Source organism: Corvus moneduloides, chromosome Z (assembly GCF_009650955.1).
Source record: "Corvus moneduloides isolate bCorMon1 chromosome Z, bCorMon1.pri, whole genome shotgun sequence".
Taxonomy (NCBI): Eukaryota; Metazoa; Chordata; class Aves; order Passeriformes; family Corvidae; genus Corvus; species Corvus moneduloides.
Window position 1 is genome coordinate 75,545,961 of NC_045511.1, and position 16,590 is coordinate 75,562,550.

The 16,590-nt window shown below is 46.2% G+C and overlaps 1 protein-coding gene across 1 annotated transcript in view; it reads right to left on the reverse strand.

Moving 5' to 3' along the window:
- The window catches only part of ACOT12 (acyl-CoA thioesterase 12), a 34,004-nt gene extending 20,163 nt beyond the window's left edge, over window positions 1-13,841 (reverse strand). The window contains exons 1-5 of the mRNA XM_032096584.1: window positions 13,699-13,841; window positions 7,560-7,629; window positions 4,278-4,338; window positions 3,197-3,298; window positions 1,078-1,210 (exon numbers count right to left, since the gene is read on the reverse strand). Of these exons, the coding sequence (XP_031952475.1) occupies window positions 1,078-1,210; window positions 3,197-3,298; window positions 4,278-4,338; window positions 7,560-7,629; window positions 13,699-13,807 (475 nt within the window). The 5' untranslated portion in view covers window positions 13,808-13,841. The remainder of the gene's footprint in view (window positions 1-1,077; window positions 1,211-3,196; window positions 3,299-4,277; window positions 4,339-7,559; window positions 7,630-13,698) is intronic.
- Between the last annotated feature and the right edge of the window lie 2,749 nt (window positions 13,842-16,590).

The window sequence follows — 16,590 nt, forward strand, 5'->3', positions numbered from 1 at the left end:
AACGTATGACTAACTCGTACTTTGGACCTACTTAAGTTGTTCCCTTAGATCCACTCATCACACAAACTTCACTTTCAGGGTATGATTTGTACCTATTTTGCTACCTAGCAGGCTGCACACTCAATGTACCCTCTCCTCCCCCACTTTGCTTGTTCTGTCTCCTTAAGGAGGTGAAGTAGTGCTACAATAATACCCTTCAAACAAGTTTCCAGGAAAGGCAGAGGAGACAGAACCCATCGACCTCTGATTTGTCACTCAGGTTATTAAACTCTACCCTGTGAGACAGTTACCATGAAGACAAATAGCTTGTTTTCTTGTACCAAACAAGACTCTTCAGTTCTATGAAGTTGTACTGAATTGTTAAGGCTAGATTTTTTTTATAACAGGTTTAATCTCTCCTCAGTAAAACCACATAATGTCTGTTATTTATACATGGAGCTACCGTTCAGATTTTCCAAATACCAGCATATTTTCTTAACTGCTCTAATTTCTTCTGTGGGGGAACACAACAACTTTTGAGCACAACTTCCTTTAAGAACAGAAATTACTGCCATAAATAAAGAGAAACCTGTTTCTTTGCTCAGTTTTTCTAACTTTTTTTACCTGTTTTGACCTCTATGTAATGGAACTTCTCCTGCTTGTTGGGAATAATGTCAGGGCAAAACATAGCTCTTACTTTGCTTTCTGGCAAAGACATGGCCATAAGCCTGAGTGAATTTCATCCTTCTGTCTACATCACAAATACTGTCCCAGAACTTTATTGCTGTAATGCAGAGTTCTGTGTGGCTTGTGAAACCTCACACACAGAACCTACGTGAAGATCTGCATTGCACATCTATTTAATGCATGCTTGGCCTTCAACCCTGCATTTTTAAATCTGGAATTTCTGAAAGACGAAGAAATGCCAGTGTATCAAAATAACTGCCTAACACACCTCTGGCACCTCTAAGCACAAATCTGGCACAGACTTTTCCACCTGACACCACAACCCCTAGGAGATGTTTCGTCTGCTTTTTTCCTTCCTTCCAGCTGCCCACAAGTCTTTGTTCCACCTTCTATGCTGAGTACAGAAATCACCTTCCTTATTGCTCTCCTGCACTAGCTTCTGAAAGACCTGGACATAGCCCAGACGGATTCTTCTCCTCTCAATAGCCAGGCTGTGCTCCAGGTGGTCTTCTGTAGACACAAGCTGTACAGGTTTTAACTCAACCTGTGCAAATGAGAAGGAAAAAACCAGAACAGGTCTGAATGTCACAATCATGATGAAGTACACTTTTGAACTTAAAACAGCATCAGTATTTTCTGCAACTTTTTCCTATCAACTATCCAAGATGACAAGTTTATTAATACAAACAAGCACAGAGTTTAAAGTTCAATAGATTCTGCATCATCCTTTCGGAATCATTCATTAAAACTCAGTGACAAAGCGCTTTTAGCTTTTAAATACAAACATCCATGAGAGCACACAGTGTTTAAGACAGTTCTCATTCAAGAAAAAAATAAAGAAAAAATAAAAAAGACAGGAAAAGATGGAACTTCATATGAAGGTTTGAGGATTGAATTTTTGAACTACAAAAATAATCCAGTTGCACTGATCAGTGGTGTCAGTGTAAATTCCTGTGTATGTCAGTTCAATGACCAACTGAATCCAAACCTGTACTGGCTTAAGAAAATTACTACCTTTGGATAACTACAGCACAGGTGTCACTGCACAATCACATGTGAGATTTGTCTAGAAGGCCTAGCCTCAGGAACATTAAAATAATGCACAAAGCAGTGCACCACAGACGAATTAAACATTTTGCATCTTGCAGTGATGCCACTAACGTTTCTCAGCTTTTGACTCTTCCCTCAAACCCTCTTGCAGATTCATTGCCCCCCTCCCAGTCCTTTTCAAGAGTTTCCTAGATTTTCCCAGATGGCTCAGCTAAAAAAATTAGGGTGGTGGCTGTATTGGGATTCCCTCTGTACAACTTCAGAAACAGTTTTCAGAAAAGCAGATTTGAAAAAAATATTCTTCAATTTCTCTGAGACTTTAGTTTGTGATGGAATTTGAACTGAACTCTGAAACTCCCTCTGGGTCATTCCTGTCTTAAGCCTAATCTTAGTTAATCTTCACCAATTTAATCCTGAGTTAATCTCCTTGGAGATCTGGGCAAAAGGTAAACAGGTTGATATTATGAGTATGATATCAAACTAATAATAAACAATTCTTACTTGATAGAATTTTAGTGCTATCAGGGTAGCAATTTAGCCATTAGCCTTTCAGAGACAAGTTAGGCTTTAGTTTTGGTGAAACTGTTCCAATCACTTTCTTCTCCAAAGTGTGCCACATCTTCACAGAAGAGAAAGCAGGAGTGATTGGATATATTAATATATCATAGGATATATCATGGGATGGCTCTGCCAATCTGCAGTGGATGTTTAACAGGCAGATGTGCTGTCATAACACATTCCATGAGACAGGAAAGTCAGATCCGTGATCCAGAAAGTACCATTTGACATACAAAAGGAATTTATTCAGAGAATCTGAGGAGTATTTGGCCTTTCTCATAAGGAAACGCTAAAAGGACTGTGCCTCTCTGGCACAGCGATGTGAAGGCCAACAGTACCGTGACTGATTTCTGAACACCTCCAGAGAGCCAAACACTGGGGAGAAGAAACAGCACTGGCGTGAAAACTAATTAACATAAATGGCAACGAATCCATTTAGATTGGAAGTTAGCTTAAAAATAATGTCTTCTGTCTGAACAGCGATGTCTGAACACCCTCCCCAAGAGGGGAAGTGAAGGATAAAAGCCTCCACCCTACAATCAGCTTCTGAAGAGGAGAGAGATTCACAAGGAGACTCACAAGGATCTCTCTTTCATCGCTTGCCTCTGTCAATACTGCAGCCCATAAAAAGGCCCCACTTCTATTATGAACAAATGTGCAAAAGGAAATGGAAATAACAATAATAATAATGGAAATAATAATAATTATATTAATAATAATAATAATAATAACAACCTAACCATTTCAGAGCAGAGACCTGGAAAAAAATCCCAAAACTCTACCTCATAAAGTCTGGACTTCATGATTTTTCCTATCACCAACCAGAATAAACAGTGCTTCTGCTATGTTTCACAACCAGAAAAGTTGGGTTATTTCAAAGAAACTCAATCAGTCCAAGCTTAGGAGAAAACAGGAGAAATACCTTTCCAGCACCATCTGGTTTGGCCACGTATGTTGCATATGCCACACTCACAATCTTTTCGGCATTAGTCAAAACATCCTGCACTGTCACCTTGATGCCAACCTACAAGGAAGATGGTGGTGGAGGAAGGAGACAAAAAAGGTGCTTACATCGTTGTCAACTGACCTGAGACAAACCAGTGCAGTTTTTATCAAGTTAATCATGTCCAGTCCCTTACACCTAGTGGAAAAAGGTTAAAAAATTGCTCTGATCACCGATACATCTCTGATCATCACAACGTTAACCGAACTCTGAAAGGTTTTTTAGTACAACAACTTTTATGTATGTTCAGCATCACATGTAGGGTAAAATTACAAAACAGGAAGACACTCAGATGTAGTTTTATGGATATTTCCTTCCATTTACTTGTGTGGCATTTGGAGTCCCCATCTGAGTATTCTAAGATCTGTACATGCAAAAAAGTGTGTTTAGTGGTGCAAAACACAACGAAACACTTGAACGTGAAATACTGAATTTGATCCTGTGGGATAGGCTTGACATACACCAAACTTCTGATCTTTTCTAATTTTTAGAACCTTTTGGAATACATTACCTGTGTGATGCATCATTCCCATTAATAATAATGGGAATTGGACACAGGCACAATGCACAAAAAGCATCCCCAAGGTTCAGTTCTGATTTGAAGTGACTGGGCAAGGCTTTGCAGATTTATTACAATATGAAGACTAAGAACATGTGTACACCTGAGATACATATTTTTGTATCAGAAGTTACAAAAATGCTTTGAACTCCGCGTATTCAGTGGACCTGGCCTGGACCAACACCACCTATCCCATCCTGCCCACTACACCTGCCAAAGGCTTCAGTTCTTTGGGGCCCAGTTTCTACTCTGACATGGATTATTTTACAGGAAACACACAAATGTAACACTCTGAAAGCAGTTTCATGAGGCAGTGTTACTGTTCAGATATCTGCAAGTATCTGGAACAAATACATCTGGACCCCTGCTGTGCTCCTCTACTGCTCCCACCTCTGCTCTATTCCTTCAGTATCTTTAGAATTAAGAGTAATGATCTCTTACCTCCATGCTGGTTTTGAATGCTCTGTTCACCTTTGTTCTGATGGCAATAATTTGTCCAACCCTGTTAAGAAGAATAAGACCTCATAGAATGCAAACATGCAGCTTTATAAGGGATTGAATCTGCCTCTCGGGGCACTCCTAACAGTAGTGAGGAAAATCTCATTAATCAGTCTGTGTCTTCCACACTGCACTGAAAATACACTGAAAAAAAGTGAATTTCTCACTGTTTTTGATTTAACACTGTTATTCACCAATCAGATTTGGTCAGTAAAATTACAGCCACTCAGAGAACAGCATAACCTTAATGCCAACATTCCTTCTCTCTGCTGGTGTCTGTACGCTGTCAGGTGTGCTCCAGGCCCCCAGGTGCACCCAGAAATTTTGGCTTTTGCTCAAAAGCACATCTTGCACCAAATCACTGAGTACATCTAGCTGCAGAAACAGTCAGATACACTCTACATGCACCCCTGGCACAGAGGCACATGAGGCGATAACCCCAGGACAAAAGGTGCTCTTGGACATCTCTAAAGGACGGGGAAAGACTTCACGTTCCAAGTCTTGGCCAAGAACAGGATTGCTTGTCCCTTCTGTGCTAACATCAGCCCTCTGAAAACTACTCTTTCCCATTCACCCACATGATATACCTATACAGAATTTTTACTTTACCATCTAGTATTATTTCACTATATTATTATTTTTTAAATTATATAATTTATTATTTATTATCTTTTAAATTCTCTTCATTATATCATCAAATCCAATTTAAATGAGGAAATACTTTCTTTCCTTCTGGAATTCCTAAAGTACCTGTTCCATGTTCATAACAGGAGCAAACCTTGTTTCCAAACCCCTCAAATCCTAACTCTAAGCAGTGCTGAGAGGGTAGAAAGAAGGCAGTTTGCCCTCAAGTTTTCCCATTGAGCAGGAAGTAAAAGTACACAATGTGCAGGGTAAGCCAGAGGCACAGCCAAAACAGATGGGAGTCAGGCCACTGCCTCCAGGGAATTCAAACTGAGTTACAAATGCTGAAGAGCAGTCCTGGGGCAGGCCAAGTGGAGCTAATTACAGCCAAGACTGAAGTAAAATATAACTCAGAGCACTTGGGTACTGACAAAACCTTCACAACAAAGGATTTCACACAGTTATTACCCCAGTTTAATAGAAAAAAATAGTAAGAAGAATTTCTTCCTAATTTAAATGAATAAAGTTTTGACATTTAAAGGTAAAGGCTTACTTAAATTGCTTATTCCTCTGCAGAACTAGAATGGGAAATAGGAAATAGGAAACCTGCTCCTTCATAGGACCTGACAGGAACAACAAACTACACAGCAATTTTCTTTTTCTTGTTCATACCCAAGAACACGGGTGGAATCCTTTGGGTGGAAGGGGCAGAGGAAATGGTCAGTGGAAAGAACTGAGACCATCTGCAGGTACACAGCTCTCAGTAGCTTCTGAAGAGGATGCCCAGAAACAGTTTTTGCATTATTCATTGCAAAGAAAAAGCAGAACCGTTAAGGCAGTAGTTCTCAACTGCACAGCTAAGGGACCCACCAGCTCCCTTCCAGAAAGGAGTGCTCAGAACAGTGACTACAGATAGGCAGGGGCAGAAGTCACACAACACCACACTTCCACTTAAAGCTGTCAGAAACCTACCCGAATGAAATGACTATGATTCACCCATGGAACACTAATAAATTTTAAATAAATGTGATTTAAAATCAGATGCAACTGAAAATCAGTACCACTGAACTGCTGCGTTTACACAGACAGGGAAGAGGTTATCATGGTATAAAACCAAGTTTTCAACTATATAGATTTGTGACAATTTCTGTTTACATCTCAGCTGAAATAAGCACAGAAGACTTAATCCTTACAGAAGATTTAGTAAGCTGGTTTAGGTAAATAAACCTTACACCAAGTCACTTCCTTAAAAACCATCTTATTAATTTACTAGTGAGAGCAGCAAAGAGCTCTTTTAATTTATGCAAGACGTTTGTATAATAAACTAGATCTGGCAAAATTTAGGAAGTGCACAGTGACCTACAAGCAGGATGTTTGGGATAACCTGACACCGAAAAGCAGTTTCTTAAATAATCTCTTTCACAGTTACAAGATTTATACCTAAATTCTTGTTACAAATGGAACACTAGTATTACAAGTGAAAGAAGAACTGGGAAAACAAATTTGGAAGGAAAAGTATTTTCATTATATTCTAGAAGCTCAGTTCTGCTCTCAGGAAATGATGTCAAAGTCCCCTGAAGCTACTAAGTCTGAACTATTACACCTCAAAGGGAAATATTACCCTGACTTTTGATTAGTTTTCACAGACAGGATTTTTTTCTACGGACAAAATTAAAAACACAGAGCAATTCCAGGCAGGACAAGCACTCCAATACTGTAAAACAAACCAAGAAACTCTCTTTTGAGTTCCAGATTCGGTATGATCATGTTCTCTTCTTTGTTAGTGACTCTAGTTCTTACTCTAATGGACACTGCTCTAACAATCACGAGTGTGAGTGGATGCTTATTTTACACTTATGCCAGGAACAGTTTCAAACTGACATCAGCTGTACCTCTGACAGGCAGTGTTGCTGCATTCACAGCCACGATAACTGCATGGGCACTGCTCTGTGCAACCATGTCTATCCCATCTAAGCACTCATTAATTCCCAGACTGCACAGTGTGAAACCACAAAAAACCCACAAAGTAATGGCTTTAAGTTTCTGTAAAGACATGGTTAAGGAATAAAGGTCCTATTTCCTCTTACAGTGTCTTCTATCCCTCTGAAAACCATGAAAAATGGTTGGAACAAATTCAGTCCTGTATTATATTGTAGACTCAGTTGATTCAGTGCTCAGTGAATGCAAAACATTTCTGTTTTTCCTAAAAGAGCTGAAAGAAGAAGATGTTAAGAAAGAGAACTGGCAACAGTAAAAACACTAATAACAGTAAATTTTATAGGTGTGTATTCCTTATTTAACAGAGATAAGCAGTGCCCTGCAGCATTCACTAGAGCCAGGAATCACCGGGCCATCAGTATCTCAGCAGGCATTTGACTGCCAAGTCAAAGTAACAACAGTTTATTTCTGCCCTGTGAAATGGATCTGCTCTCTAGGTGGGTCAGGCTATCACAGGTAGAAGAGAGCAATTTTGAGACTTAGCCCCGTGACTGTGGTGAGTTCATGGGTCTGCTATCTCCCATTTTATAATGCCCTGGTTTATCTCTCCCAAATAAGAATCTGCAGAATGAAAACATCTGACTGTCGTCAGCTGGTTTGTACCTGGCAGCCTCTTCAAACTGAACGTCATCCATGGACGCTGTCACGCAGGACATCCCAGCATGCTTCTCAGCTTCAAAAGAGACACAGGGACACACAGTTACCACACTGCCCCTGCAGGCACCTACACCCCTGTGGGCTCGTGCCTGACAGATAGAGACCACACACAGCAGATCCCACTTCTTCCCGTGAACACCATCATGCAACTCTGCAGGGGGCCCCTGAGGAAAAAAGAGACGCTAAATGTGATTAAAGGTAACATGTCTTATCATGATTTTGTGGTAAAGGGTGTTCACGTTTATGGCTAACATCAGGAGATGACACTAGATGATAGCAACTATCCTACTCAAGTTTGAAAACCTCTAACTAAGGTCTTTTTCTTAAAATGAGCATTCTGGTAAGAGAGCCTTAGCAAGCATTTTGAAGGACAGAAAGAGTCACAAAGTGTTACAAAGCTCACAGAAAGCTCATCATTCTCCCTCCAAACAGTATGTCAGGAACATCAGCTAGGGCAATCCAGTGTGGAAGTTTTATGTCAGCTGAAGATTCTGAGATACAGGATAAAAACCTACTGGCTTATTGGTGTGGTCACAACAGTGGAAAGCAGCTAAGTACGTGTCCTTAAGGAGAGGCTAAGGACTGAGGCTACGCGTCAGACGCGGTTGAACAAAGCTTTGTATGTTTTAAACTTCTTGAATAGCTCCTTTGCAGAACCTACTCCACCAATTGTCAGGCATTTTTTAAATAGTACTCAGGCAAAATTGAGAGAAAATCCTTTAGTCTTGATCAAAGATTTACAGACAGGAAAGATCAAGGGTTCATTTCAACTAATAACTTGGGGAAAAGGGTATGCTTGTGTCTCAACAGGTGCAGGACCGAAGTGGATTCCAGCAAAAAACGTGAAACCTTATCAAGTCCAGAAACAAGCAGGAACTGGCTCAGGGAACAAGGAGGCGAGCACGCAGACGTGAATCAGTGCCAACACTGCTGTCGATGCCACAGACATCAGTTGTCCTTCTGTGCAAGAACTGTGGACGGAGTCTTATGCAAAAAGTGGGAAAGTTAATGGTGTAAATTCTGTATGTAAGAGTGTGTTAGAAGTTGTGTTACAGATCAGAGATTCCTATGTGGGATAAAGCTGTTGAGAATGAAGCTCAATCAGGTGTTACACTTGTGCCTTATCATTTCACTGATTGCGTTAAGCAATGCAGCTTTCCCAGTAAAACAACCAAAAGAAAATGTCTGGGAGACTTTGGCCAATGCATCAGGCCTAGATACCATCTGTCTAACTCATTCAAGGCCAAAGAAGCCATTTTCAACATGTTTAGTTGGTCTACCAGCAGACAAACGGCCACCTTCCAAACATGCCAATCTAAAACTTTCACAATTCGGTTCAAATCCAGTGGAAAGTTGGGGTGTTTGGACCAAATCCCTTCTGGAGGCTCCTTATGAACCTCAGGAATTGGAAATTCTTGGTTCAATAAAAATGGAGTTTTGTGTAATATTCAGTTCTCCAGGGTTGAAACAAATAAAGACAAGGTAACAGATGTCACTCCAAATTACGAAATATATAGAAATGCAACATCTTGGTGCAATTCAACAGTAAAGATGAGCACACCGTTCAACCAGGATCCACTGCAATTGCCACAAGGGATGTTTCTCATTTGTGGGGACAGAATTTGGCCTGAAATCCCCTCAAATGTCAAGTGCGGTCCATGCAGCTTTGGAAAGCTTTCTTTGCTAACGCCTAATGCAAAAATGATAAAAGAACAGAAGAGAAGGGAGAAAAAAGTTGTTGAGCAATATAAATCTGATTGTAATGACAAATTTGCAGCTTGGAATTTTGGACAAAGGTTTTCTGCAGCTCTCCTTTTACCTGGTGCTGCTGCAGGAGCAGCCTTGAGACAATTGGATCAGTTGGGCTGTTGGCTAAGTAAGAACTCTCGTGCTGTCTCTCTCACACTGAGTGATATGTTAACTGATGTTCAGAGTGTGAGACAAGCGACTCTACAAAACAGAGCAGCAATTGGTTATCTTGTATTAGAGCATGGACATGGATGTGAAGAATTTGAAGGTATGTGTTGTATGAATTTGTCAGATCATTCAAAATCCATACATGAAAGTATACGGCAATTAGAGGATGGAATGGAGAAGAAAGCGGATCATTGTTGAACGATTTGTTCAATTGGTTTGACCTTACACCTTTATGGAGAAAAATTTTGAAGGCAGGTTTGTATGTTTTAACTATTGTTGTAATTCTATTAGTATTTGTACCTTGTATACTCCACTGTGCTAGACAAGCCACAGACAAAGCTGTCAAGGAAGTGGTTTTGGTTCAAACAGGAGGGGGAGATGTAGGAACCCAGAGTGCCGAGAGGATTTCTCTGCCTGTTTTTAAGGGTTCTTACCCCCCTGAACAACACTGTTTTAAACGCCAACCTTGGAAAAAATTACCAACGGTCAGACAAGAACTAGAAAATACAGTGGTGTGAATTAGGTGATAGACTACTATGTAAGACTGTCACAGGGTGAAAATTCAGAGGTTTTAGGCTTCTCTTTGTAGTAAATAGATAAAAAATACCAAAATGGAGGATTGTTGTTGTTCTCTAGACCTTCTTCTCCTTCTTCTACTGCTCCATGTTCTGCAGTCAAAGTAGTTTGGGATGATTGGATAGAGAATTCTGCAGTTCCTGCCTGTGTTACTGAATAATTGGTAGGAAAGTCAAAATAATGTCCGTTTTTAGTAACTATTGGTTAAAATAGTTACTAAAGGCCGTGTAAATCTTGACAATTAGACTTCACTCCTGCTTTCTGTGCTCTATGCTGTACCTGGGTCACGCTAGTGGCTCTGTTCCTCTGATAAGACTTAATAAACAACTACCTGGAAGCATTGAAACTCCAGGAAAAGTCTCAGTTTATCTCTGAAACTCCTTGCAAGGACTTTTAGAAAATTCTCTCCCATCAGGAGGGATTTGGTTTATGGCACGGTTCAGTCTCATTAGTGTTGCACCAAAAATGCAGGAATGAAATAAAAAAAACCACAAGATTTAGAAAATTCAAAACCAGAATTCACCTGCTGTGAAATATTTTTACCTAAATATGAACAGTTCTTCATCTCCCTGGGATACATTTGGTTGTGAAAAAGAATGCACCCTTTTTGTATTAATTATGAAAGCTAACCTGGAAAAGGTAAAAATCTTATTTATCATTAATATTTAATCACCTGATAGTTAAGTTTTTATAGCAAGTTAATATGACATATGATTTATTTGACCATAGCACCTTGAGCTTCCAGTCAGAAGATAAATCTCCAGTGAACCAGGAGCTGTATAAACACAGGGAACCTCTGCTCCAAAGTCCTGAGTGACAGAAGCATTAGAGTGGACTGGCAGGAAGCCTGGGAAACAGCACTGCAGAACAGGCAAGAGCTCTCACTCCCAAGCAGCCCCGTATTTTCAGTGAGCATCACAAGAGAGCTCAGAAATCAGAGATTTTATATCAGTATCTGAGGAGCTCCCTTTGAAAATATGAGGGGAAACCACAGCCTCTCCTCAAAAAGCGCTGAAGGGCTGAAATCGAATCACTCCTCCATACACCTCTAAAAAGACGCGTGCTCATTTAGGGAAGCTGCCCCGCCGAGGCGTCCCCGCGTGTCTGTGCGATCCCCGCGCAGGCTGCGGGCGGCAGGGGCAGCGGGACAGCCCGCGGCCACCGGGGACAGCCACCCCGAGCCCCAAGGGCAGGAGCCCCGAACGGGCAGGAGCCCCGAACGGGCTGGAGCCCCAAGGGCAGGAGCCCCGAACGGGCAGGAGCCCCGAATGGGCTGGAGCCCCGAACGGGCAGGAGCCCCAAGGGCAGGAGTCCCGAACGGGCAGGAGCCCCAAGGGCAGGAGCCCCGAACGGGCAGGAGCCCCGAACGGGCTGGAGCCCCGAATGGGCAGGAGCCCCGAACGGGCAGGAGCCCCAAAGGCAGGAGCCCCGAACGGGCAGGAGCCCCGAACGGGCTGGAGCCCCGAACGGGCAGGAGCCCCAAGGGCAGGAGCCCCGAACGGGCAGGAGCCCCGAACGGGCAGGAGCCCCGAATGGGCAGGAGCCCCGAACGGGCTGGAGCCCCGAACGGGCAGGAGCCCCGAATGGGCAGGAGCCCCGAACGGGCAGGAGCCCCGAACGGGCAGGAGCCCCGAATGGGCAGGAGCCCCAAGGGCAGGAGCCCCGAACGGGCTGGAGCCCCGAACGGGCAGGAGCCCCAAGGGCAGGAGCCCCGAACGGGCAGGAGCCCCGAACGGGCAGGAGCCCCAAGGGCAGGAGCCCCGAACGGGCTGGAGCCCCGAACGGGCAGGAGCCCCAAGGGCAGGAGCCCCGAACGGGCAGGAGCCCCGAACGGGCTGGAGCCTCGAACGGGCAGGAGCCCCGAAAGGGCAGGAGCCCCGAACGGGCTGGAGCCCCAAAGGCAGGAGCCCCGAACGGGCTGGAGCCCCAAGGGCAGGAGCCCCGAACGGGCAGGAGCCCCAAGGGCAGGAGCCCCGAACGGGCAGGAGCCCCAAGGGCAGGAGCCCCAAGGGCAGGAGCCCCAACGGGCTGGAGCCCCAAGGGCAGGAGCCCCGAACGGGCAGGAGCCCCAAGAGCAGGAGCCCCGAACGGGCAGGAGCCCCGAACGGGCTGGAGCCCCAAGGGCAGGAGCCCCGAACGGGCAGGAGCCCCAAGGGCAGGAGCCCCAAGGGCAGGAGCCCCGAACGGGCTGGAGCCCCGAACGGGCTGGAGCCCCAAGGGCAGGAGCCCCGAAAGCCGCAGGCTCGCCGCGGGCGGGTCAGGCACGCACGGGGAACGCAGCTCGCTGGCAGCGGCCGCGGCTCTCGCCGCGCTTCCCCTGCAGCCTGTGCTCACAGCAGGCACTCACAAGTTACTTCCACAAGTCAGCGAGGAGGTTTTAGAAGCTTTCGAAGCCGAGATACGTCAGACATGGAGTGCTCTGCACGCTGGCTGGATATGTGGTTGTTTCACAGAACCACAGAATCCCAGAATAGCTAGGGCTGGAAGGGTCCTCTGGAGACCATTTAGTCCAATCCCCTGCCAAGGCACTGGCACCTTTCCTTCCTTTTAGCACGCATGTGCCAATAATCTTAAATTAGCACTTTTCTTTCTTACTTATCTTTTCCCACCTCTCTTCTTCCCTTCTGCTGCTCCTTTTTAAAATTCTCCTCATCCTCACATTCCCATCACCTTCCCCGCTCTCCCGTGCCATCTGACAGCTCATGGTGTCTGTTCCTAAATGGACTCCAAATCCCCTGGGCACCTCGAGAGAGACGTGGATCTCCTGGAGCGGGTCCAGCAGAGGCTACAAGAATGACTGGGGGACTGGGGCATCTTCTTCATGAGTAAAGCTGAGCTGGGTCACTTCTTCACCCTCGGGAAGAGATGGGTGAGAGGGGACCTCATCCACGTGTATAAATGTCCAAACGGGGTGTCAGAGCATGGATGAGGCTCTGTTTGGTGGTGCCCAGCAATGCAACACAAGGCAAGGAGCAGAAAATAATGCCCAGGAAATTCCACCTCAACATGGAGCTGTGTCAGGGAGGGTCAGGCTGAGATCAGGGAAAGGTTCTTCCCCAGAGGGTGCTGGGCACTGCCCAGGCTCCCCAGGGAATGGTCCCGGCCCCGAGGCTGCCAGAGCTCCAGGAGCGTTGGGACAGCGCTGCCAGGGATGCCCAGGGTGGGGCTGTTGGGGGGTCTGGGCAGGGCCAGGAGCTGGGCTGGGTGATCCCTGTGGGTCCCTTCTAGCTCAGGATATTCTGTGATTCTATGATGAAGAACTTCTGCAGGGAGCACTGTAACAGATTGCCCAGAGAGGCTGTGGAGTGGAGCTCCCCGAAGCTATCCCAGCAGTGTCTGTATACGAGCCTGTGCCCTGTGCTCAGGGGCTACCCGAGGCGGGACAGGATGACCACTGCGAGCCCTTCCACCCTGCCCCACCCTGTCACCCGCTGCAACTTCCAAAGCCCTTTCCCCGCTCCACGGGATGAAACCTTCCCTCAAGCCTCCCGCTGCCCCAAAGCGGGGACTGTCCCCTCCCGCTCCCGGGCCGGCACCGGGCCGGGCCAGCACCGGGCCGGGCCAGCAGCGGGCCGGGCTCCCCTGGCGGTACCTGCGAGGCAGGCGGCGGCGTCCATCCATCGCAGCAGCGGCCCCGCGCCCAGCTCGCCGCGGGGCCCGGCGTGGGCCGGCAGCACGGCCTGGCACATGCACACAGCCATGAGGGACCCTGCCCCGCTCCGCCCGGCACCGCGGCCAGCGCCAGCCGCCGCCGCCTCAGCCACGGGGCGGGACCGGCCCGCCCGGCGCCATGCGGCCGAACCGCCCCGCCGGCCTCCCGCGGAGGCGGGACGGGCTGAGGGGAAACGGAGCCGGCTCTGAGGGCAAAGGGGTGCCCGGGATGAGGGAAGGAGGGGGGTGGGGCTGAGGGGAAAGGAGGGCGTGGAATTATGAGAAAGGGCATGTGAGGATGTGGGGAAGGGGATGAGGTGCTGAAGGGTGCCTGGGATGAGGGAAAAGGAGTGTCTGGGGCTGAGGGGATGGCAGTAGCAGGGGTGAGGGAAAAGGGATGAGAGTAAGGAGATGCTGGGGATGAGAGGATGGGGTGCCAGTGCTGAGGGGAATCATGGAATGGTTTGGGTTGGAAGGACCTTAAAGCCCACCCAGTGCCACCCCTGCCAAGGGCAGGGACACCTCCCACAGTCCCAGGCTGCTCCAAGCCCCAATGTCCAGCCTGGCCTTGGACACTGCCAGGGATCCAGGGGCAGCCCCAGCTGCTCTGGGCACCCTGTGCCAGGGCCTGCCCACCCTCCCAGGGAACAATTCCTTCCCAATATCCCATCTTCACCTACTATCTCAGTTTGAAGCCATTCCCCCTTTGTTCTGCCACTGCATACCCTGGTACAAAGTCTCTCTCCAGCTCTCACCTCTCCAAGATTAACAGCTCCAATGAAGGGGGTGCTGGTGTGTACAGGGCACCATGGACTAGATGTTCCGTCCACTCCTGCCCCAGGACTCCCAAGATCACCTCACAGCCTGGCCCTAGGCACTGCTAGGTTTGGTTTGTCCACTGTCACTGAAATGTCTCAACTCTGGCTCATATTTTTATTTCTCTTCTGGAATCTTGCCCTCTCATGTTGTCACCAACTTGACAGCCTGGCAGATGTGTCCAGAGTAGACACGTTCCCATCTCCAGAAGCAGTGCAACTGCTGGCACTTCCAGCACAGATGTTTTGATTCCCACCTGCGTGGCGATGGCCCTGGTCACGTATTCCTGCAGGAGCCAACAGCTGGACAGCTCACGGAGAACTCATTCTCTTACCTCCTCCTTCTCACACAGCTGGTAAGGATATTGCTGCTCTTGCATGCTGTGAAAATACAAGCACTGCTGAGGAAGCGCAGACCAATCACTTCTGAACTGTCAGGAGGGTCAAAGTTTTACCATTGCCATAGATACAGTGTTATTGCTACTGAAGGCTCAACCAGTTTGGGGGTGCTCAGTGCCTGGGCTTATCAGCTGCTGGTGAGGCAGATGTGTTACTGCAATGTAGCAGAGGTTATAAACTGTAAATGGTTTTCAGGTAAGACTGCAAGGCTTGTATTTGACTACGGTGCTGCATGGTTTCAATACAGCAGCAAGACTTTTCTGTAGCCCTTCCTTACAACCTTGCCTCTTGGTAGTTACTATTCCAGAGAGGGCTTCCCGTATTTCTCAGAAACATACATCCACGAGTTTATATCGTGAACACTTGTTCATTTAAACATTGTTAAAGATCCAGCTTTAACCTATAACAGCCAGGAAAATTTGAATTTTAACCAAGACAGAGTTTCTCAGTGCAGTAGGGATTCTCTTCCCACACGGTCTATCACTGAACTGCTATAGCACTATCTCTGTTTCTATGCACATACTCTTTTTATCAAGCAACACCATGGCTGTATTACCTCACTTGTTACATTTCAGAAGATCCTGGCTCTGAAAATCAGAATGTTGTGCTATTCCCTACATTTATTTTTGTTCTGTTGCTTCAGAAAAAAAAAAAATTAAAATTTACTGGTATCTCTCTCCCTCTTTGGCTTCTGTGAAGGGAAAAAATGGACTGTCGCGGCAAGGAGACACCTTGGTCTTGCTACCCGAACAGGGTCTGTAAAAGATTTGCACCCAGCGTTTCCTCCTTCCTCAACTGCTCACTCCAGATGACAAAAACTCAGATTATCAGTTTCTCACACTGTGGGTCCTAGATGCTGTAAGAAAGAGCCTGTAAACAGAACCGAACATTTTCCTATTAAAAAAACCCCTTCACTTATGTTTTGCCTGCCTATGCCAGTAATTTATAAATTTGTGTTCAGGTTTACCTTGTCACGCTCAGGCATTCTCTAAGATAATGCTGATTTGTTGTTCTTCCACGGGTGGCTTTCTGCACTTCTGTTAGCACAGTTCCAGTGACTGGGTGCCTGGCCTGTTACAGATCTCTTGTTTGCTGTGAGATGAGGAGCTGCAAAGCCGCTGGAATCACAGGGGGGCAAAGAAAAATCAAAATCTGCTCACATGAAAAATCTGCAGTGTGTGGGGGGGGAACACGTGCCTGGGGTGAGGGGAAAGAGAAAGAAAGCTGGTGTTTCAAAATCACACCTCTGAGCTGTGCACAGCTCCTGGCCTTCAGGGAAGGATTTCATTCAGGGAGTGTCCTTTGGTGAACAGGGATCCAAATGAGCAGTGCCCGTGGCTTCCCCTGCTCTGGGCACTGTGTAGGCACACCTGGGCAGTGAGGCCAGGGAACTCACCCTAAATTGAGCTTTCCCAAACAATTCTCTGCCTTCACAAGCTGCATTTCTTCCGCTCTCCAGCTAAAGGACATGGAAACTAAAGGAGCACAATGGACTGCAAAGGAACCACTGAAGCTGACTCCTGTAGTTTCTTACACAGTCTCCATTGGACTAATAGAGTGTTTTACAGCTTTTGGTGCTCAGGTAATACCTGCCAAGTTGTACTGTTCTCCTTTCACTG